Here is a 23273-nt window from a genome sequence, read left to right as displayed (position 1 = left end):
CCCAACTTAAAAATTGAATAAAATATACAACGATACGGATAAGAAAATCTAAGTATACAACGTTTAAAATACAGTAGTAAACATCGGATTTTTAATATACAATATTACAGATATATGTACGGTTATTCTACCTAAATAAAGACAGATACTGATAATTTGAAGAAAAACAACAACAACACACGGCCTCAAAATTAATAATAAAATGTTAATTGTGTCCCAAAATGTCGCATGATGGCCATTTAAATCCACTAACAAAACTTATCAGACTCACAATTAATTTAATTTTCTCAGACATTTAACATGCCGTATATTCTGGCCAATGTGTTCACTGTTCTCAATGCAAGATCGTTCACCTATGAAGCGATCATGGGAGATATATCTATAAATGCGATTCGCCAGCCCTTTTGAAATAACATTTTCAAAAATCAGATTATTTTTTGTTGGTCTTCAACAATATTGATTAATGTTGTACCAACACTTATTTGATTTGATTATTTCAATATTTTATAGTGTTTCGTCTATACAATTTTGCATGTGACTACAGAAACATATACTTAAATAATAAATAGTGCAGGTTTTTCTTTCTAACGTGTCATGCCGATGTAAATTTTAGCATTGAAAGGTACACATACGCATTTGCCTTCATTTAACTTTTTGTAAATAAAGATGTTGGGATATCAATTTAGAGGTTATATAAAAAGCAATAGCAGAAACATGTACTACGATGTTAGCGGTTGCGATCGCCAAAAAACTTCAAATATCGATTGATCTCCGAAAGATAACATCCGAATAATAGTAAAAAGTGTAAAACATGCCTTCCTGTCAACTATGATATTTTTTTAGAGAGTACAGCCCTACATGAAACGATTATTTAGTATTTTGTAACCTAAACAAATAATAAATTACTTGCTAACTAGGCTATAGATTTGAAGAAAATTTTGCACACTTTAAAAAATTGCATCTTTATGTATTGATTTACATGTATTTTATTTCAAGGTGTGTGGCTTTAAACGAATAAAGATTGGCAATCAAAGAAAAATGAATTTTAACTGAAACATCAATTCAATATAACATTTTGCATTCAGTGACAGACATTATGCTTTCAGTGCCGTTGTTTTCTTAAAGGAAATAACTGCGCCTGGTTCCGAGCACACCGTGAATGGACGGTGCTTCGATGGAGAGGTCAGTTACGTCCACTCAAACACTGAATCACATTTGAATAAGCAACCTTTACGTTTGAAAGAGAAGGACATGTTGTTATCAAAATGTATTTTAATCAATGTATTTACTTAATTTGAATTCGAAAGTAAAATATAAAATTGCCCTTAATAAACTGTTAAATGATTGGTTAAATCATTTTCAAATGTCAATCTAATATTTCATATCTTTCATATGATGTAAAATTAAAATAAGACCGAATAATGTAATAATTTTCATTTAATACAAATGAAATAAAACGTGTTGTTGTGTGACATGCATAAGATGGTTTTATTTTGAGAACACTCTTGTTCTATACTACCGGTGTGTGGTCGTTACAATTTCATATCCATTCTATGGTCTGCTAATTGATTGACTACTCATATTTGATCACCTTGCGTGCATTTTCAGATCCACTTTGTGTTGTTTAACAGCAAGTATGGCACCTTAGAGAACGCCGAAAACAAACCAGACGGTGTTGCAGTGTTGGCATTTTTCGTCACGGTAGGGAACGATTCCATAATTTCATAGGCAAGCGTCTTATTTTTTTCATGAAATCAAGAGATGTTTAAATGTCAAACCAAGTTATGTCAAGTCAAACATCGTTTATTGATTCATACATAACATGGTAAATGACGTGTTCTCAACCCACTCATATCATTGTATTATAAAATAATAAACTTACAAACTATTAATAAAATAGAAGCCGTACTTACTAATTCATACTTAAGTATTTGTATCTACTTTTATTTACCCCAAATTTTACATTATGTAAGCACATAAGTAACAGACATTTTACTTGAAACATTTCCTTAGGCTATGATTTCTCTATTGGATTATTAATATTGTGGATTTCCTTTAATTAATATCCTCACATCATTAGGTTGTGATGTGATCCTTTTCATTCAGAGTGGTATACATATTGAAAATACATATGCTTTAAAATATATGTATTGAGCATTCTTTTAAAGATATTATATAAATCAAAGTGAGACAAAATCGATATGGTGATTTATAATTACCAAACGACATAAATATTAATGAAAAACTGGTTGTTCCTTGGTAACTTGAAACTTGTTTTTACAGCGTTGACAGCAACATGTCAATATCTTGATGTAGTAACTAACCTAAAAATATGCGATATTCTTTTACTTATTATACTACTAACGTGTTTATCAGAGAGTTCCCGAAAATTTGTTTGGGGGAATGAAGGCGAGGGAGTTCTCCCAGATCTGGTTGACCGCCCTGCCGAGAATCAGGGCTATACGTATGTGACTTAATACTGCATGTAAATATTGTCACCCAATTGTTAAAAGTTATTTAATGTATATTGGTAGATACATATCGATAAGTCGACAATTTATTCTAAAGTTTTTAGCAAAGCATGTATCAATTTCCCCAAACATCCTCCATGTCATCCATCGCAGCGTACCTTAATTGATCACTGCAGACAACACCGTGAACGCTCGAATACGCCTTAATACCTTCATCGACCGGAAGTGCGAGTTCGTCACGTATCGGGACAGCACAACGACCCCACAGTGCTTCCAGTCCGTCCAATGGGTTATCTTATTGGAGCCAATACCAGTTACGTACCAGGCGCTAAGTCATAGTCACGTGATGAGTGTTCAAGAGAATCATCATCAACATGATCTTCATTATCACAATCGTCACCGGAAACGTACACCGGTCACTTGGCGGGTTTAGTCTTTGTGAGGGTTATATTCCGGGAGCCAATACCGGCAATGTACCAGGCGGTTGGTCATAGTCACGTGATGAGTATTCATCATCAACATGATCTCTATTATCATAATCGTCATCCGAAAACGTATACCGGTCACAAGCCGGGTTTCAGTCTATGTATGGGTTGCTAAATGTGTTATAGCCCACAAATATGTCCGATATATGACGTGTCTGAAGGCTTAACTTGTTTTTCTATTACCAAATTGTAAGAACAGACAGTGCATTAGAGTGTTCATGGAATATTAACGATTTTTTTGACAAAATAGTTGTATGCGTATATAATTGTATACATTTGATAGAGTGACAGTGATGATACTGCGTATGTTTTTTTTTGTTTTTTTGGGGTGGGGGTGTGATAATGTGTGATATCCTCCCTTGATATATACACTTTTACAGGCGTAATACGTTCATGCCTTGCTAAAAAATTAACTAAATCACTAAAATAATACATATTCAAGTTTCATTAAAACATAGTTTAACATTCCGTCGGGACTACCACGAGATATGTTAAGTCTTGTTGCCAACATAATAACGTAATCTCACAGTTTTGAGTCTAGAATCGCTTACTGTATTTAAAAACCAAAGGCCCAGTCAAATACACGTCTTATCTCGCTCATATATGTAACCGGTTTTACATTTCTGTAATGTTTGTTTCAGATTGTGAAAACTATTCTTTTTCTTTAAACAGCATTTATTTTATAAGATGGCCTAAGATCAATCTTCTCATTCACGCGAATCCTAATTATCATGTTTTCTTTTATCTTTCATAACTAACCCTTATTACCGCCGATATCAATCTCGCCCCGTTAATTGAAAATGAGCAATCAGTAAAACAGCGCATCGATTTGTAGTTGTTCACTTGCGAACAACTAAGATTAAGAGCAAGTTTTGCAAGCCAGCTTTGATCATGACCCGACACCTGATCACTGCGTATATACGCTCCGAGAAAAAATTCGCAACGTTGTTTCAGTTCTTGAATTACAAACCAGTTACAAATTGAAAGATAATATGAATATCGTGTTTAATTTAATAATTTTTAAAGGATCTTATATAGAGAGTCAAACAATGTTTTTAGTTATACGCATCGCGGAAGAGTGAGTTTATGAATGATTAAAATAGTCCGCTACGTCAGGCAATTGGTATTTCTGCGTAGCACAGTTCATTCCAAATCTGAGTATATTATTAGACGGCTGCTGAATAACAATGTGATGTCGAGATTGCAATACACTATCATGCGTCTTTTGTGTAACCTCTTTGTAAGCGCTTGACTGATTTCGGGTAGTACAGCGGGAGTGGGGGGGGGGGGGGGTCTGATTTGTTCTGAGGTTCGCAAACAACTGATACTGGAAGTCGCTCGAGTTAAGAAAACCCCACTTATCAACCCGGTACAAACAACGCCTGTCCATTATATCAACCAATGATAGCTTGCTTTAAATAATAGCCTGTTGATACGGTGTGTGATTTTAAAAGGATTATACACACACCCAGCCGATTCCTTTTCTGATCAACGAGAGAAAAACGGAAAAGCTCAATACTTAGTGATCAATAGACCAATTATTTCAAACATGTTTAAAAGGAGAATGTTTTATTGTAATATGTATATACATTCTATTTCATTAAATTCCATAATGATACGAAATACGCTGTTAATAGAGAAAAAAATCATGACAATCGGACATAAATTATCCCTTTTCGCATAACACATATTTCATGTAGTGAATATGCGACTAGTAATTGATAACACCAACAATTTCAACCTTTTTATAAAGTAAATTTAAAAACACACGTTATTTTTGGTACTAATATTGGTGACTGTGTGAGGGTAGAGGAGTTACATGTTAAAGGGATCTTTTCACGCTTTGGTAAATTGACAAAATTGAAAAAAGTTGTTTCAGATTCGTAAGTTTTCGTTTTAGTTATGATATTTGTGAGGAAACAGTAATACTGAACATTAACCATGCTCTAATATAGCCATTATATGCATCTTTTGACGATTTTAAAACCTAAAAATTATAAAGCGTTGGAACGCGAAACGATTGAATAATTTGGAGAGTTCTGTTTTTGTCGTTAAATTTTGTGAAACTACGAAGATTGCTTATATAAGGTATAAAATACGTCAAGAATGTGTACTCGGCGGAATAGCTCAGTAGGCTAAAGCGTTTTTACTTCAGGACTCTGGCAGGACTCCAGGGGTCACTGGTTCGAAACCTGCTCCGGGCAATGTTCTTTTCCTTTTTTTAATTTTTTTCTTGATTTTTTACTGGAGCTTTTACGATCCAATGTTTACATTTATCAATATAAAGCATTTAATGAATAAGTTAAAAAAATGTGTGAAAAGGCCCCTTTAATGTCAGTTCATGAACATTAATAAAGATGAAATGGAAATACATAGAATAAAGCATGTAATATTTTGCGAAAAATATTCTAAAGATCGCGACTTCTTAACCGCGTCATGCGAAGATGGGTCTTATGGCGTTTCAGCCAGCGTAGCTCAAGCCCAGCCTGTGTGTTTGCGTAATCAGGTCAGATGCGTTGCTGTCCGCAATAAAATTACTCAAGGTGTTATTGTCTCACTATATATCTCCTGTCCAGGGCCCGCATTCACCAACCGATTCTTAGACTTAAGAAGTAAGAATAGACTTAGAACCAAGAAATGTGTGTTCAGTGTTAGAATATATACAGGACCCCACTGGTGATTATGTCATAAACAAAATATTCTATACAAAGACGACTAGATAGTGATGTTTACTGCAGAGTTTTACTCAAAATTAAAGAAATTCTTGAATATTCTAATTTAAAGAATTTTCTTTATTCTTAAGTCTAAGAATTGTTTGGTGAATACGGACCCAGACTGAGAATGCGCAGGCTGAGTGGGCTATATATATGATGGCCGCATGTTGCCTAAGACCCATTTTCGCATAAAGCGGGTCTTTTTAAATCTCATTGCGAGTTGTAAATGGTATATTTTAGCAAAATGCAGTTCGATATAAAATCGAATTCAAAAAAGCTCATACAGCAAACTGGCAAATTAGAGTAGCCTATTCAAGCGTTCAGGAACGATTTCCAGACGTGCTGACCGAGTACGACTAACATTTGTGTTTATATAATTAAACGATTTTCTTCTGAATGTGACACAATACTATTTCGGTAGTGTTTTGTTTTCTCATCTTGACAGCAGAACTGTGTTTATCGATAGTCAATTATGTCTTCCCCTGACGATTTAGCTGAGTAAAACAGCTATGTCGAAAACGTGCATGAGTGTTCTATACCGATGTTAAGGTCAGAGGCTGGTTGACATCATGTGAAACTACTAGGATAATAAGTTATGCATAAACAGCAAAGTACGGGTCAACAGCGCTGTCTTTATGACTACCTCATTAGTGAGTGAACAGTTGTGCTCGCAGATTTTATTTTCATTTTCATCAATTTTCTAATTGTTAATTTGGAATTTTATATGGTGTCAAAAAGTTTTGAAAATGACATTTTCTTCATGAAATTATATTCTTTATGTGATAGGTATTCGATATTCCCACAATATTTATTTAATTTGATGGTGATTGCAAATTTTATTTTAAATTTACTGGTTCTCAATATTCCATTTTTATAATATTTTTAACGCTTCCAGAACGTTTATAAAAGACATGTTGTTGTAATTGTGTTGAAGTTATCTGTATAACATAAGTATGATGATAAACAGTGCATACGCATCTCGACCTGTACGTTCAGCCACACTCTTTATAAATTCAAAAGGGTTGTGTTCATTTCAAACTTGCGATTTAAAAAGCTATAAGATAATTTTGAAAAATGAGTGTGCAATAGCGAACAACTTCAGTGCATTCAGCGCTTTGATTATTTCAGTGGTCAGAATTGCAGGCTCTTGAGTCCACCGGAGACTTCGACGCTCGCTATGGAAATTACCGCGTCTCGCAGCCGCTTGACGACCGCATAGTGGAGTCAAACTTCCTGCCTCCCGGTAACACTCGAAACCGACGGAGGCACAGTTTGAGTCATACACTGAAGGGGAGGGGGACAAGGGGAACTCCTTGTACAAAGGGTCTCGCTGGTGGAATGGACCGTCGAAACTTCTATTCCCGTTCTATGAATTGCACCATCTACAGACAGAAACTCAACTATTTGATTTATTTGAAATGAAATAAACTTTTTGTTTTGATATCTTTCGCAAATCTTAAACAGTGCGAGTAGATCAGCAGTTATTCGTGTCTCTAAGGAATCTAGTCTAACACAAATTTTTAATAATTTTCTCATGTAGCATTGTTTACTGAAGTTTTTTAATCTCTTATATTAGACAAAATGGATTCTTTTAAAATAAACCACGTGACGCACTTAACCATGCATGTTTTTGTTAAATAGTGTATACCTAATTATCTTAATGGTATCATGCTTCTATTTTCCTTCATTTGAAATAATCGTTTGTATTATATGTATATTTTGGAAATATCTCTGATCCAGCACAACTGTATGCTTACTAGACTCAAGAAATCAGCAAAACATTTCTAGTTATTGTGCGTGTGTACCAACTACAGCTGACGGATAGAGCGACGAATATAAATACTAAAGCGTAATTTTTTTTAGGGAATATCACAATTTTCATATTAATGTTGATAACAAGTTAAGTCATCAACTGTCGGTAACTAATTTTCATTTTTTTAATGTTTGAAATAATTTAACTGCGTAGAGTCAACAAAATATCAATGGAGGATTCCATTTAGCATTGCTGTGTTAATGATACAGGTGCTTTGTTACTTGCAGGCAAAGGTAGACGTACAAGAGAAGTAACACACACATATATAAACCGTGCATCCATTTGAGTTTGCACACAACTAGCCTGCTTCAGGCATTTAAGTGGGTTACAGAGACACGGCTTTTTCGACAAAAATAGCTAGTGATATAAAGGTAAAGACATAACTTGGATTTTAATTATCCCGATATATTTATGTTATTCTGTTTTTATATGAATAACACATTGAAAATTGTCAGGTCGCATTTGACTAAATTTATGTTGCGGCATGCCTTGCAACACGCTAAGTGCTTATTGCTTGCGTCTTGTTGAATTTCTAGTTTAAATACACATGGAATGGCAAGTATAATTACTAGTGTAATATTGTTATATATAAATAGATAATACATAAAAAGAAATACCATATTTTATCTATAAGCAATATATTGCGAGATTTACATGTGTTAAGTACCGAAAGATGAATTGAAGCTTCTAGAATGTGCCACCATGTGATGTAAAGAAGCACGAAGACTCATGGAAGTTGCTGCATGTTAGTAACGAATAGCACGATTCAAACGGAGTTTTTTATATGTGTCTTGTTCTGAGAAAATTGGGCTTAATGCATGTGCGTAAAGTTCGTACCAGATTAGCCTGTGCAGTCCGCTTTTATGTTTTTTTTTTCGTTTAAAGGAAGTCCCTTCATACCGAAAATCATGTTAAGGCGGAAAGTGTCGTCCCTGATTAGCCTGTGCAAACTGCACAGGCTAATCTGTGACGAGACTTCACGCACATGCATTATGCCCAGTTTTCTTACAACGCGACGAATATCACAACATGCAATTGAAATATGTCAACATGGAGTTGTAATTAAGCAATTAACAAGTGTAATTTACAAACATACAATTGCCATTAATCAAAATGTACATTGCCGTTTTCCAACATGAATACACTGGCGGACATTGCCTTCCATTATCACTTTTTAAACTTACAAGAAAAAAAGGTGAAATTTTCTCAAGGTTAAATTGCTATTGGACCAATTTGCTAACACTGCAAGCGCTAATTTGCTAAGACTATATCCTTCAAATTGTAATCGCTTAATAAATATTATATTTTAAAATTTAAGATCGTATTACATGATTGCTTAATAGATATTGGTAACTTGATTTTGTAAATGCTAAAATATAATACTTTTTTTAAATATATGAATTGTGCCAGTGACCGTTTTCGCGGCCGCGGACAATCCGCATTAAAATTAGTAGTAGTAGAAGTTGTAGTAGTAGTTATGGTAGAAGTAGGTATAAATATAAGAAGTCTTAGAAGGAGAAGTTGTACGATCAGTAGGAATGGATCGTCATGAAAAGCCGCTATACGCATGCCTTATTCCATATATTGAGTACGTGTTTGCTGTAAAATCTCATTAAAGTGCGCGATATAAGTAGGACTTTTATATTATTTTAAATTACGATTGTCAATGTCTATCAATCTGTGACCACTTCATTTTAAACTGAATCAAATTCTTTTGCACCAAGTGTTTGTCTTGTTAACATTTAATACTCACAAGAGGATAACTGCAGCAAAGAATGTGTCAATCTATCAAACAACGGCCACGAATGCTTTGTTATAAATAGTGTGACTATTTCATAGCAAATGTAAAATCAAAAATATTCAAGCAACTACTTAACTAAAGTAATTTAAATCAGCTTTTCGTTTCTACAATTATCAAATTATTTGACACGGTTTTATTATAACGCCCACTGTTTGATCGTAATCTAAGATGATTTCGAAAATCAATTTTTTATAAATTGCGTTGTTACAGGAACTATTTTTATTTTGAAATTGTAGCATCTTTATATCTCTTTATTTACTGTCCAGTGTTATTTATTATTAAGAGTAAGACATGCAATTAGCTGGGAGTTTGTTTTTCACCTTTTAAACGTTTTACCTTTGCTTTTCGCCGATGCGTTCTCCTCACCCATCCAGAATGACGCACGGTGTTATTAAACATAACATATCCATTAATAAATATATAAAATACGACGAAGACTGCTCTAAAACTGTTCATGGGATTAGCGTGTGAGGATAACAATGCTCAAAATCAGGTAATACGTTTTTGTTTTAATATTGTAACTTGAATGAACTTACTTGATAAAAAATCTTTGCTTTGGTAAATGTAAATAAAACACATTCTTTAGCAGTTAATAACACGCAAAACGTATTCTTATTATTTAAATAATATTGCTAATTGCCTCGTCACATTTGAAACATTACAACCGACGAGATATACATCAGTAGTTGGCACTAATTCTTGATCTTAGTTTACTTAAATCAATGTTAATGTGTAGGGCAACATTTAGTTACAATCTTTATAAAAACAGATACATAGGGTAAAACGTCAATTTAAGTCACGTGCCATAGTACACCAAGATTACCCGGATAATATTTGGGAGTAAATTTAACAACAAATAAACTTTCATTTTGGTATGAAATGACGCGCAAAACTATTGGTTTATGTCATGGTTATCCCGCGCCGTGCTTTTGCCAATGGTTTCGTATGTTGCGCCGTGCTATACTAATGATAATGCTGTTGCTGCTACGCCGTGCAATACTAATGGTGTTGATGCTGCGCCGTGCTCTGCTAATTGTGTTGATGGTGCTCCGTGTTACACGAATGGTGTTGCTGCTGTGCCTTGTTATGCTTATAGTGTTGCCGCTAATGATAATGTTGTTACTATTGCGCAGTATTATGCTCACGGTGTTGCTGCTACGCCGTGCTATGCTTATGGTGTTGCTGCTGCGCAAAGCTATGCTCATGGTGTTAATGCTGATCCATGCTATGTGAATGGGTTGCTGCTACTCCGTGCTATGCAAATGATGTTGCTGCTACGCCGTGCTATGCTCATGGTGTTGCTGCTACGCCGTGCTATGCTCATGTTGATAATGCTTACCCTTGCTATGTGCTGCGCCGTGCTATGCGAATGGTGTTTAAGTGCTGCGCCGTGATATGCTAATGGTGTTGCTGTTACACCATGCTAGGCTAATGGTGTTGCTGCTACGCCGTGATATGCTAATGGTGTTGCTGCTACGCCGTGATATGCTAATGGTGTTGCTGCTACGCCGTGCTATTTTAATGGTGTTGCTGCTGTTCCGTGCTATGCTTATCGTGTTGCGGCTGCTCCGTGCTATGCTTATGGTATTGCTGCTCTTCCGTGCTATGCTAATTGTGTTGCTGCTACGCCGTGCTATGCTAATGGTATCGCTGCTGTTCCGTGCTATGCTAATCGTGTTGTTGCTGCGCCGTGCTATTATTATGGTATCGCTGCCAATTGTGTTATCTACAGCGCTTCATGTATGCTTATAATGGTATCTGTCGCGACGGGTTATTCTCATGGTGTTGTCCGCTTCAATTGTCTATGTGCATGGTGTTGTCTGCTCTTTCATTTAATCACTAAACAACGTCTAAAACTGTGTTTGGAATAAAACAATCGTACCAATCGTTTTTTTCTTAATTCGATAATTGCAGGATAAAAATGACAAGAAAGTACACACAGCAAATTAGGAAAATATAGTATTGGTGTTCCTACGAGGAATTTCAGTATGATTTATAACAATAAAAACGATTCAATACAATTATTTTAGTAATTTAGTGTTTTTGTGGTCCAACACCTCTTACGATACCGTAAAAACATTTCGCACATAATTTACGAAAGTTCCTTTTAAGTTCAGTATTTGATGAATACGATATTGTTAAAGAAACGGCTGCATCAGTCTACACGTCCTTGTGTTCAATTGAATGTACGAATGCCCTAACCCGACGATACGTGTTGTCGATAGCGCCAGTATCGCCCTGCTGTGTGGCGTGTTCGTGCTGTTCCTTCGTTCGTCCGACAGTGATACCGTGTACGAGTTCAGTGACGTCAAATACTTCCACTATGACCGCAACGTGGATGATCCCTATGGTAATGCGGCGTATTACATGCGGTGGAATAACCGGCGTCATGCGAAAATGGGTTTTCTTCCATTTTCGGCCAGAGTAGCTCCAGACAAGTCTGCATATCGACACACTGGGTTCAAGAGCTAGCTACCATGCCCGCTTATTTTGACGAGATGGCGAAGGCTGGTCTGGGGCTACGCTTACTGCATATGGCAAAGGATCCATTATCCCATCATAATCCATGGATCTGTTCAACCTCATGCTTTATAACACCTTTGCAGACGTTTTTAAGAGGTTTACGCTGAATCTGAGTGAGTTATGATCAGATTTTAAATATTGTTTACTTACTTATACTTCTAAATAAAAAATCGCAAACACTAATCGTACATATCACATTATTAACGAAAATCAAACACAAGAAAGCTATGCTAGACATTAGTTCTTGATTTTTCATGTAATTATATTCAATATCAATGACTGCATGGGTTTTAAATTGTGATCGAAATTAACAAATTTGCCGTCGATCAAAACTCTTATTAACCCATTTATGCCTAATGGACTCTCCCATCCTTCTTTGGATCAATTTATTTCCAAAATTAGGCATGTCTAGTATATTTATTTCTATATTTAGAATATTTCTTACAGAAATTCCTTTAAGCAAACAGCGAAGACCCTGATGAGACGCCGCATCATGCGGCGTCTCATATTGGTCTACGCTGTTTGCCAAGGCCTTTTTTCTAGACGCTAGGCATAAATGTGTTAACAGACACAAATATTCTAGGTGTTTACAACTGGCCCAAGACGTTTTCCCGCGAATGCAATGGTCAGCAACAGTCTCCTGTGAATATTGAGACTGGAAGTCTCTCCGTGGACGAGTTCGCCTCATGTCCGACGATGGTCTATAACAGCCCCGTAGTTCAGGGGACGCTCATCAACAATGGTTAGTCAGTCAGCATGGATATGCTAGGAAACTAGAAACACACTAAGAAACGTGTTATAATAACCATGTTTTTTGGCAATAATACAACGAAATTTGCACATCTACATAATAAGACATGTTACACATTTCCTCAATGCATGATTTAGTACAAAGTATTTACATTTAGCGGGGCAGAAAGGGTATATTCATAGAAGTGCGTGAATCAGGAAATGCTAACTTACAACAATTTACTATGTTTTGGTATATCAACAACCGTTTCATTTCACCACAACGACCAAATCCCTTTGAGTGCTCTGTACTGGTTGAGCTGTGGTTTTTGGTCTGTATCAATAATCAACCGTGGAATCATAAAGCAGAGAATTAATCTATTCCGAAATTTTTGTTAAATATCTAGTATCATTGATAGCATACTGCAGATAATCTTGACTACACATGGCATATTTCTCTTAACTATTGTGAAACTGACAATTCTAGTGTCAAAATATTGAACTTGAATTGTATGACAGTTTAAATAAATTTATTTAATGATATAGATAATCATTTTATTATTGCGACGCTTAAAATACACCATTCCCATTGTTGCGAGGAACGGCTATTCGGCCTAAAATGTAATGGCGAGTGTTCCCATGCCAGTGTCAATCGACGACTTGATAGGCTACCCGTGCCAGAAAAGTGAGCCGATCGAGAGGCATTCCGTGCCACAACGCAAGCGAAAGTAGGCATTTTTTTAAAGTAAAATTGATGAAAACTACTATATAGCGTACATTGAACGTAAGGATTTGATCATTAAGATGATATCAATGACACTAGATATTTGAAATATTAGGGAAAAGCTATGTTAAAAAGTCATCAAAGTGGCATGTATGCACGATTCTTCCACCGACCTCGTCATCATTCCATCTTCGATAGAGGTTTTGATAAGTGTTTGGACTTGCGGAATACTGTGAACATTTAGCTGGATATATGCTTCCACTCACGGATCTTCTCTTTTTATGCACAAATGTGTTTACGGGTTTAAACTTATATTTTCTTTCCTGTTTGAGAATGTCGATCATTCGTTTTCCTGTATATAACAGAGAAACAGCCGAGAATGAACAGAGAGGCAGCATTTTGACATAGAGGCCACCGATATGCATATACACCGTGGATTACATTTTTCAAAATGCTTGACATTGATAACAAAACCAAATATATTTAAAACTAGTCTCTTTTAAATAAGTATTGAACAAAAGCAAAAAAAATCTTAAAACAAAGACACATACTTACTTTTTTAATTAGCACAATGTTTATGTATATATATATACATATATTATAAAAATATTGCATTTGATAATTATATATATATAATTATTAAATGCATTATTTTTATAATAAAGACCAGGTATAACACATGTACTGAAATGTATACTGTATATACTGAAATTATATGATTAAAGCGACATGAATCTTCTTTATCATGCTTTACTGACGATGTGCATAGTGCAAGTCATAATTATTGTCTGTTCTGTTTAAATTCAACTAATTTATGATAATTTTATTAATTTACTTTTAAAAAATATTCAGCATATTTCATACAAAATTTGAACAATTATATTGATTCACAGCTTTCATCTTAATTTTTTTGAAAATGCAAAGCTAAAATTTCGCCATAGATCTCAAACAAATATAGAAGCAATATACATTTTTCAGCCGAACTCTATACGCGAAGATTGCTTCGTCGATTCGACAAAAAAATCTCGGCGTACTTTCCGAATGTTTTCCTTCCATTTCTTGTGTGCATCCAATCCATTTTTGTTTTACCAAATATGTAAAAGATATAAGTCGAAACTTTTAAATCATATGAAATATCGTAAGTTTCTTTCTAAAAACATTGCGAACTCAATTGGCACTACTTTGGAAAAAAGTTATGAATGCATTAATGTCCTGTCAATATAAGTAATGGGAAATAAAAATGTTATAACATTTGGGAAATGTTGTAACTATCTTTACTGCTAAACAATCTTTCTACCATAAAATTTCGAAAGATTTACAATTGTATAGCATATTTTCCAAGTTAATTTTGGTTACAAAAAGCCATCTGCGTTTCGCTTGTGTACCATATGAGGCTTTACCAACGTGAAATGGCTAATTAATGTCTTGTTTCTGCTCGGGTCGATATGGCTCCAACCATGACGGCAATTAATACCAATTTGTAGGGGTTAATAAGGCAACAGGCGGCATTAAAACCACATACCGATATATTATGCTAATCGGTCAACACTGCCACACATGAGATCTGTCGAGTCGCTGAACATATTTATGATTTATATTTCTACCGAGTGGCACACAACACTGTTAACCAATTCATGCGTAGTGCACTCTCCCATCCTTCTAAATTGGATTAAGTTACTTCAAAAATTAGGGATGTCTATGAAATTTATTTCTATATTTAGAATATTTTTCTTACAGAAATTTCTTTAACCAAACAGCGCAGAACCAGATGAGACGCCGCATCATGCTGCGTCTCATCTGGGTCTACGCTGCTTGCAAAGTCCTTTTTTTCTAGACGCTGGGCATAAATGGGTTAAATTGCATGCGGATGTCATGCGGTTAAGAAATGTTCAGAAAAAACATCTGCGAACAACGAAACACTATTAACATCATCGCTTTTATTGTTTTTTGTATTATTACTTTTTGCTTTTTCAGATATGAAAAAAACACAACAATGTTTAGATTCTGTTCAAGGCCATTCAGCTGAGTTCCTTTTTTATCCCGGTGATCTAGCGGCGTACAATATCCCACACCGTTACGGCATGTACATCGCGCACGACTTCCACGTGCATTATGGTGGCTTGTTTGAAAGCACGGTATATGCAAACACTTGGTTGTTTTGTTTTTCGTCTTTTCTTTATAGACCAAAGAAAAGTTTAATAATTGTAAAACAACTAAGATACTTCAATTTATTTAAGGTTGCAAAGCACTCATTTTGTCATATGATCTCATCAGTCATACATTGATGTATCGCCATTCTAACTGAAATAGTCAGCTACTCAACTTGTGCAGTCGGAATAATGCAATTATTTAGTTATATCATACATGTAATTAAATTGAAATGTATTAAATAAATAAATGAATTGCTATTTAATATAGATTGTGATGCGATGAAGTCATTTATACAAGTATGTACACGTTCATAGTTAATGCATAATGCTGGGTCAAATATTAAGTTTCAAGCTACTTAAAACCAGTTAAAACAAGTCGTTGACCTCACTTTTGTTCATGGTTGTTACAATATAATATACTGAGTTTTTTTTACATCTGCTTTGCCTCTCACGGTTTTGCAATACGTTCACTACCATTAATTAAGGACCGGATTGTAAAGGGACGTTTTCTATCCGGCTGGCGCAGCTAAGGTTGCACTTATGTGTACATGATTTGCCGAAAGATCGGAAAAAAACTTACAGATAAAAAACAAGATACAATGTAATTATGAATATACTTCAAGTGTAGTGACACAATAGATTGCAATGAAGAACTTCATATGTATTTTTATTTGTTTACTTAAGAATATTTCTTGCTAGTTTTTAGACCTTTGACAACCAGATCTCTCCCGGTTCTGAGCACACGGTCAACGGGTACCGCTATGACGGCGAGGTAACTTTTTGGTGAAAACAAACAACATTGTTAAAGATGGGATAATTTTATACAGAGGCAGTTGACACATTCTGGTTTAAGAAGCAAACTTTGGTTCTGCCAACTATATAAATCATTTATATGAGTCGAGCAAACGGAAAACGGGGCTTAATGCGTGTAAGTGAAATCCGTCCCTGATAAGACTGTGTAGTCCGTGCAGGTAAATCAGGTACGATGCATTCCGCAATTATTGAATAGTTGGTGTAAAAGTCTCTTTAAAACTAAAGTCTTGTATTGGTGGAATGTGTCGTCCTTGATTAGCAGGCTATTCTATGACAATAGTTGAGGCATTTGCATTAATCCTGGTTTTCACAGAGACCGACTCATATAAACATATTATTGCATACATTATATTTTCAAATTCAGTAACGGGAACATGTCTAATTCTGTAAAATAGCATACATTGATACATTTTACACATAGCGGTAAATCAGTTATATATGGATGCTAATTAATAGTTATCATAACCATTGTCAAAGACACATATGATCTAAAAGGCATGTGACGAAAATGGTTTGAATGTATGTATTGCGTTGATATATTTGAACATGAATTTATTGTTTTATACCAAAATATTTGAGTCGTGTTCTGAGAAAACTGGGCATAATGCATGTGCGTAAAGTGTCGTCCCAGATTAGCTTGTGCGGTCCGCACAGGCTAATCAGGGACGACACTTTCCGCATAAATTGGAAGTTTTGCTTAGAAGAGACTTCATTTAAACGAAAAATGTCATAAAAGCGGAAAGTGTCGTCCCTGATTAGCCTGTGCGGACTGCACAGGCTAATCTGGAACGACACTTTACGCAAGGCATTATGCCCAGTTTTCCCAGAACGCGACTCATTTACTATTGATGCATGGCGTACGTTGCAGCTGCACATCGTGATGTACAACAGCCGCTATGGAAGTATCGAGGAGGCAGAGCATCACGCGGACGGCTTGGCGGTCCTCGCCTTCTTCATACACGTAAGCCTGTTTGCTAATCGTATTGTTTGGTTCAGACGATATTCGAATACTTCCTTCAGGTAACGAGAAAGCTTTATTTGTAAAATTCCAGGTAAATATATAGGTAACAAATACATTTAATACGAGAGGTATTTTATATTTTTATATTCGTGATCGTCATGGGTTACGTTAGTATTCATTATAAATGTTGGTCTACTTTCATATACATGTATAGGCAATGTGTGTAACGGTCATGGCGTAAACCCTGATTCTCGTTGCTCTCACTTGTTTTCAGAAACAACCCGACAGTTTAGACTTTGGGAACAGAAACATGCACTTTTCGATTTTCCTTGGAAGCAACTTACCTTACATCGCTAATATCAGTAAGTTACGTGTTTCGCATACAAAACATGAACAGACGAGTTTTAAAGTGATAGATCTATTATGGGCATTTAACAGTTAATAGGTGTCTGACGCAACCGTTGTTTATTTTTGGTGTTTTCACTTAATATACACTTATATTTGTTAATGCAGCATCAACATACTAAAACAATATCCCGGAAAGAGAAAAATAATGCATTTAAATATCAACCGTACTTTCGTTTTGACAACTGACGACAAAACTGATTCGATTAACGATGTGAATCTAAATTCAGTTTTAGTGCAGATTCGTTCATACGACACAACAACAATCTTTTATTTTACGGATCAGTTCAGCTTATTAGAGGACTGGGTGAGTCATGTAAAATATCGAATATAATATATATTTTTTATAAACAACTGGTAGCAAGATGAGTTGAAGATAATTGGTCAGTAACCACATTTTAACTAACTCTGTTGACCTTTTAATTCTTTTCAGCTCAATTCAACAGTGAAAAATGTCCATAAATCACTTAAAGTTTTATTACTGCCTATCATCTCAAGGCAGGGCGTATGTAGTATCTCATAGTATCATGTCATTTGGATTGTAGATCTCTTTATCTTTGATAGCAATGCTTATTGATATATATAATAATGATCGTATAAACCACTCATATATAGTTGTAGTTTTGCACAACCTTAAAGCATGCCGTGTATTGTATGTGTTGATTCTTGATAAAACGATTTATCTACGGACGAATGGCCATGTCGACTTGCTGAACTTAACGTTTGTTAACGACAGCTTAAATAAATGTATGTTCCCCATTTAATTGATTGAGTTGTCATTGGTACCCACGCATCATTGAGTTTGATGGCCTCAGCTGACATCGCTTTGACTCGATGAATGAGCAACCATTAGTTTTTCCTTAAGACGAATACACAGGGCCTTGATGTTTTCCCATTTGATACAGTCTAAACTCAGCTGTTAATTGTTATATGGCCACTAAGTGAAGTTCAGTAACGAAAAGCTGTAAGTTTTCGCATTTTATTTAAAAAAAATGCTTATCAGGTGACATATTTCATTCTTCGGACCGTTTAAAGTACTTGGAAAACATTCTTTGAATGCGATTATACACGGCATACCAAAACTAATTATACCGTGTTAATAATGTTAGTTGTTTAACCGCGTTGTAAACAATATAATATATTCGTACGAGTAGACTTGATTATCCTTTAATCTAATTTATTATAGATAATATTTCATTATATGTGAGTGTTTTCTTGGACAGTCATAAGGTTTTTTCTTCCGAGAAACGTTTTTATGTAGGATACGAATTGGCTGCATTGTAATAATAAATATTAATACACTACAACAGCCCCAACCATTGCAGGTATCGTTTGTCTAAATAGGGTTGTGTTATATTACACTGTAAGTTGTCGTCATTATAGATTTCTCCATTAGCACCTCTCTGAATCTTGACGTCTTCCGCCGCCAACCTTGCGAATTCTACACGTATTCCGGAAGTACGACAACCCCGCTATGCAATCAGGCGGTACAGTGGGTCATCTTCCGGGAGCCTCTTCTCGTCTCTCGGTCGGCGGTAAGTACTCTGTCCGCGCGCAGCGCTATCCCGCTAAGTATACATGTACAAGAAAGGTATGCTACTCGTTATAGTTACCTTAGTAACGTAGGCATCCGTTGTATGTGTCGAATCTACGTACATATTATATTTTCAATGTGTCATTCTCACCGACACTGCGTTGCAAGAAGCGATATATGAGATGGGCAAAACCCTTGCCTTGAATAGTCTTTGAGATAGTATAACAGTTTCAGTGGCAGTATTTAAGTTTTTAATTATTCAATCAATGCAACTCAGATGTATATATGTTTGAGTTTGGAGACTTTATAATGAGTTATATTATGAAACAAAATATATGTGAAGTAGTCATACTTCTCACATAACAGAAATGGCAACGAAGATCTAATTTTTGTTGTAAGCATTTGTAATATAATAATACGGAACTTTGACAATTTCTTAAATATTCGCCAGTGGTCCGCGATTCAGCTGCTGGAATTCACGGGCGACTACGACAACCGCTATGGCAACTTCCGGGTGCTGCAGCCGCTCAACGGCCGAGTCGTGGAGAGCAACTTTGTGCCTACTTTCTGAGCTGCATATTTAAAAGAACGTTTAATGATCACAAGATTGAAATTGTAACAATATAATTGTAGTAAAACTTGTATTAAGAAAGCACATAGAGAATGTAAAGTTAGTGTTTTGCACTTGAGTTTATCCGTTAAAGAAAGGCAAGCCTTACCGTATAGTGTTTTGGAGATGAGTAGGATACATTCAAGTAAAAAAAAGACGCTAACTTAATATTCTATTCATCCTACCGTTTATTTTTTTTATTTTTGCTGATACAATACTAAAGTTGTTTTTTTTTTCAAATAATATCCTACAACGGATTAAATGAGTTTATTACTCTATTAATCTAATCTAATTAGTCTAACCTTGCGTAGTAATATTACAATTTGTGTGATCGACGACACTCTGAATAGTCCTTTGACAAAAGCACAGTTACAAGACCTACTGTTTCTGAATGCCGCGATTTAAATTTAACCCGAATTCCAAGTGTTACACACTAGAGAGCAACATCGGTTTTGTTTGAACTAAAATTCATTTTTTAACCAACGAAAATACCACAAACAAAAACGTCCGTCATTAAAAACTTCCAAACGTTAAAATAGAGCGATATTGTTTTTTTGTAATCCATTAACAATTTTTTCTTAACTTCTTTTTTGACACAACTTTTACTAAGTCGCATAAAAAGTCAGGCCTCTACTGGCTCTTGCTCTTTTAAACAAAGTTTTGTATGGATAATCTCACTGTTTTAATTTCCGTCAAATTCCGTGGAAAATATGCACATGACAAAACAGATAATTAAAAGATACATAAAAGATACATGTTTTCATCGCTTCCTCTCCATTTTTATTCTATTCCATTGTAAGCAATTCCATTGCATTCTCCATTCCATTCCATTCCATTCCATTCCATTCTAAAGCAATTATTATCCATTTTATCCATCTTTTTACGATTTAAAAACCTGAAAATTATAAAGCGTTGCAAAACGAAACTATTGAATAATTTGGAGAGTTCTGCTGTTGTCATTATAGTTTGTGATACTACGAGGATTGCTTGCATGAAGTATAAAAACATCACTCATTGTATGAGCACGGATGGTCGAATGGTCTAAGCGATGGACTTTTACTCCAATGGTTAGTGGTTTGATGGATACTTTTCTTTCTTTATTCTCTTATTATTTTCTTTATTTCATTCTTGTTTTTGTTAACTGGAGCTTTTAAGATCCAATGTTAACATTTATCAATATAAAGCATTTAATAACTTCAATACATGCTAAAATCTGTGAGAAGGTCCCTTAAACCCATTTATGCCTAGCGTCGAGAAAAAATGCCTTGGCATGATGCGGCGTCTCATCTGGGTCTACGCTGTTTGCTTAAAGGAATTTCTGTAAGAAAAATTCTAAATATTGAAATAAATATACTAGACATCCATAATTGTGGAAATAAATTGATCCAATTTAGAAGAATAGGAGAGTCCACTAGGCTTAAATGGGTTAAAATAATCAGACACTCACGCTAATAATGCGGATACTTGGATAACGTGTGGCACTTATATAACAGAGAATAACAAAAGCAACGCGAGAAATATAAGTTCCTTTGTTTTGTTTTAATTCTATATCTTTCATTTTATTTTTGGTGACACGGTACATTGTGGAGTTGATAACAAGTATACACGTTTGTATTATCAAGGAGGATTTTTAAGGAAAAAAGGATATATTTGCAAAACAAAAATAGAAAATGCCATCGGAAAACAGCAACAACTTGATATTCAGAAAACATTTTTATAAAATAAACGCTTAGACATATAGAAATACAATGCTTGCTATTCCAGCATGTATCGAAAAATACTGTGCTTTACATACTGTAATTGTTATAGTATTAAATGCAATATGAACGAAGATAGAGCATATTTCATTTGGTGGTATGCATGATGTTGCAGACACTTTGATTCCTGATAGAGGGCCTGTCGAATAACGGAGACTCTCAACACATTGGATTATATGGTTTCCGAGTTTTATCTTCTAAATAAAATGCGTTTATTTATATTGTTACTAATCTTATCAGTGCTGAGCTTCAAGTACTGAAATTCTGATATTATGTAATGAAATATGAACGAAGAAATAGTATGTTTCAATAGGTGGTATGTATGATCTTGTAGACACTGATTACCGTTAACGGACACGTCGGATAGCGGAAACTTAACAAAATCTGATGTGTACCGGTGTAGCTGTTGCTGTTGTTCGCTGTTATCAAAGTACCATTCGTTATCAAAGCCGAGCGCTATCATAGTTCGGGCCGAGCATGATAAACTTGATCTTTATCCAAATCTCACATAATTTTCTATTTATCCTATTATTTCATCTTTTTTTCCATTAATAATGATCGAAAATCGCATTTTTTGACGATTTTGTTTTTCTGTAGTTAAGAAAAACAGATTCTTCATTTTTTGGAAAAAGACAAATCTGATCTAAATATAGCGATGATATAGAGCTCAAGTTTATACGATCGTTGTTATACCATCGATTTTCATCTGGTAATAGGTTAAAATATTATTTGTTAATATGGCAATATGGACCATATGTAAACATAGAGAATACTAGGTTAGCGTTGAATACAGAAAAGTTTATGTTGCGAGGCTTAGAACGCCGGGAGCGCGAGCCTTGGAGAGCGCTTTCGGTGTTCGAGCCGAACAACATTATGTCCCTTGACTAGATTTAACGGCTTAAGGTCGTAGATAATTTTGAAGCTAAAGTTTTATCGACTCTAGATTTTTTTTTATGACAAATCATTCAGTGGTAAAGTAAAAAGTAGTTCGTTAACGCGATAGGTATATTCAACAAGGTTGGATACAGACTAGTTTATTCCATTAGGTGTTATACCGTCAATTTCGGTATAAAAATGGGATAAAAAGGTTGAAACATTCACATTATTATAGCCGATTGTTGTCACATTGAAATGACGTGATTGAATCACGCTGTAATCGTTATCGAAATCCGCCAGGGCGGCAAGTCATGATTAAATTCGCACGCATGAACGTAAACGCAGGGTTTGGTTGACTTGGAAATCAACTATTCAAGATGTTACGCATTTTTAACAATCGCAATACTAAATATTTAAGATAGCATTATAAATAATTAAAATCGATGACCTGAAATATGTTAAACGAAACCTTATTGGCAATGATGCTCACTCATTTTATCAAAACGATCCACATTAAACGTGTAATTGATGCTCTACTAGAAAGCCGATCTACTCATTATCTCCGAGCCAAAATAATATCATAAAAGCATCAATAAAAGCATAAAAGCATATAAAAGCATCAATCTATCCGAAGCACTTGACGACGAAATCAACGGCCGAGAGTTTTTTCACTTAAGCGTTTCATTTGAAATATTACTTGCATGTACACATGTTACTGTCTTGGTGTTGGTGAATATCGTTCTTGAAATTGCAATCTCCATTCGAACATAAATATTCGTTATCAAAAGCAACTTCCTCCTAATTAAATAATGTCCTTATGCAATGTTTGCCCCTACAAATGTCTATGACAACCTTGTAAATATCCACAATTGTTTTGAACGAAGTATTACTTGATTGTTTATAAAGA

The 23273-nt window shown here is 35.0% G+C and overlaps 2 protein-coding genes across 2 annotated transcripts; both read left to right on the top strand.

The window, feature by feature from the left end:
* Nucleotides 1-594: 594 nt before the first annotated feature.
* On the top strand, nucleotides 595-7850 carry LOC127863706 (uncharacterized). Its single transcript, XM_052403323.1, has 4 exons — nucleotides 595-602; nucleotides 1107-1182; nucleotides 1609-1701; nucleotides 6799-7850. Exons 1-4 carry the CDS (start codon nucleotides 595-597, stop codon nucleotides 7090-7092), a joined length of 471 nt encoding a protein of 156 aa, XP_052259283.1. The 3' UTR covers nucleotides 7093-7850.
* Nucleotides 7851-11239: 3389 nt separating this feature from the next.
* Nucleotides 11240-20482, top strand: LOC127863700 (carbonic anhydrase 2-like). The gene is made up of 8 exons (XM_052403319.1): nucleotides 11240-11634; nucleotides 12391-12549; nucleotides 15274-15395; nucleotides 16117-16182; nucleotides 17092-17184; nucleotides 17459-17546; nucleotides 18973-19124; nucleotides 19575-20482. The coding sequence occupies exons 1-8, from the start codon at nucleotides 11469-11471 to the stop codon at nucleotides 19692-19694; spliced, it is 966 nt and encodes a 321-aa protein (XP_052259279.1). The 5' UTR covers nucleotides 11240-11468; the 3' UTR covers nucleotides 19695-20482.
* The last annotated feature ends 2791 nt before the right edge of the window (nucleotides 20483-23273 follow it).

Source organism: Dreissena polymorpha, unplaced genomic scaffold (genome assembly GCF_020536995.1).
Source record: "Dreissena polymorpha isolate Duluth1 unplaced genomic scaffold, UMN_Dpol_1.0 chrUn028, whole genome shotgun sequence".
In the NCBI taxonomy this organism is placed as follows: domain Eukaryota; kingdom Metazoa; phylum Mollusca; class Bivalvia; order Myida; family Dreissenidae; genus Dreissena; species Dreissena polymorpha.
This window is presented reverse-complemented; position numbering and strand designations above follow the sequence as displayed.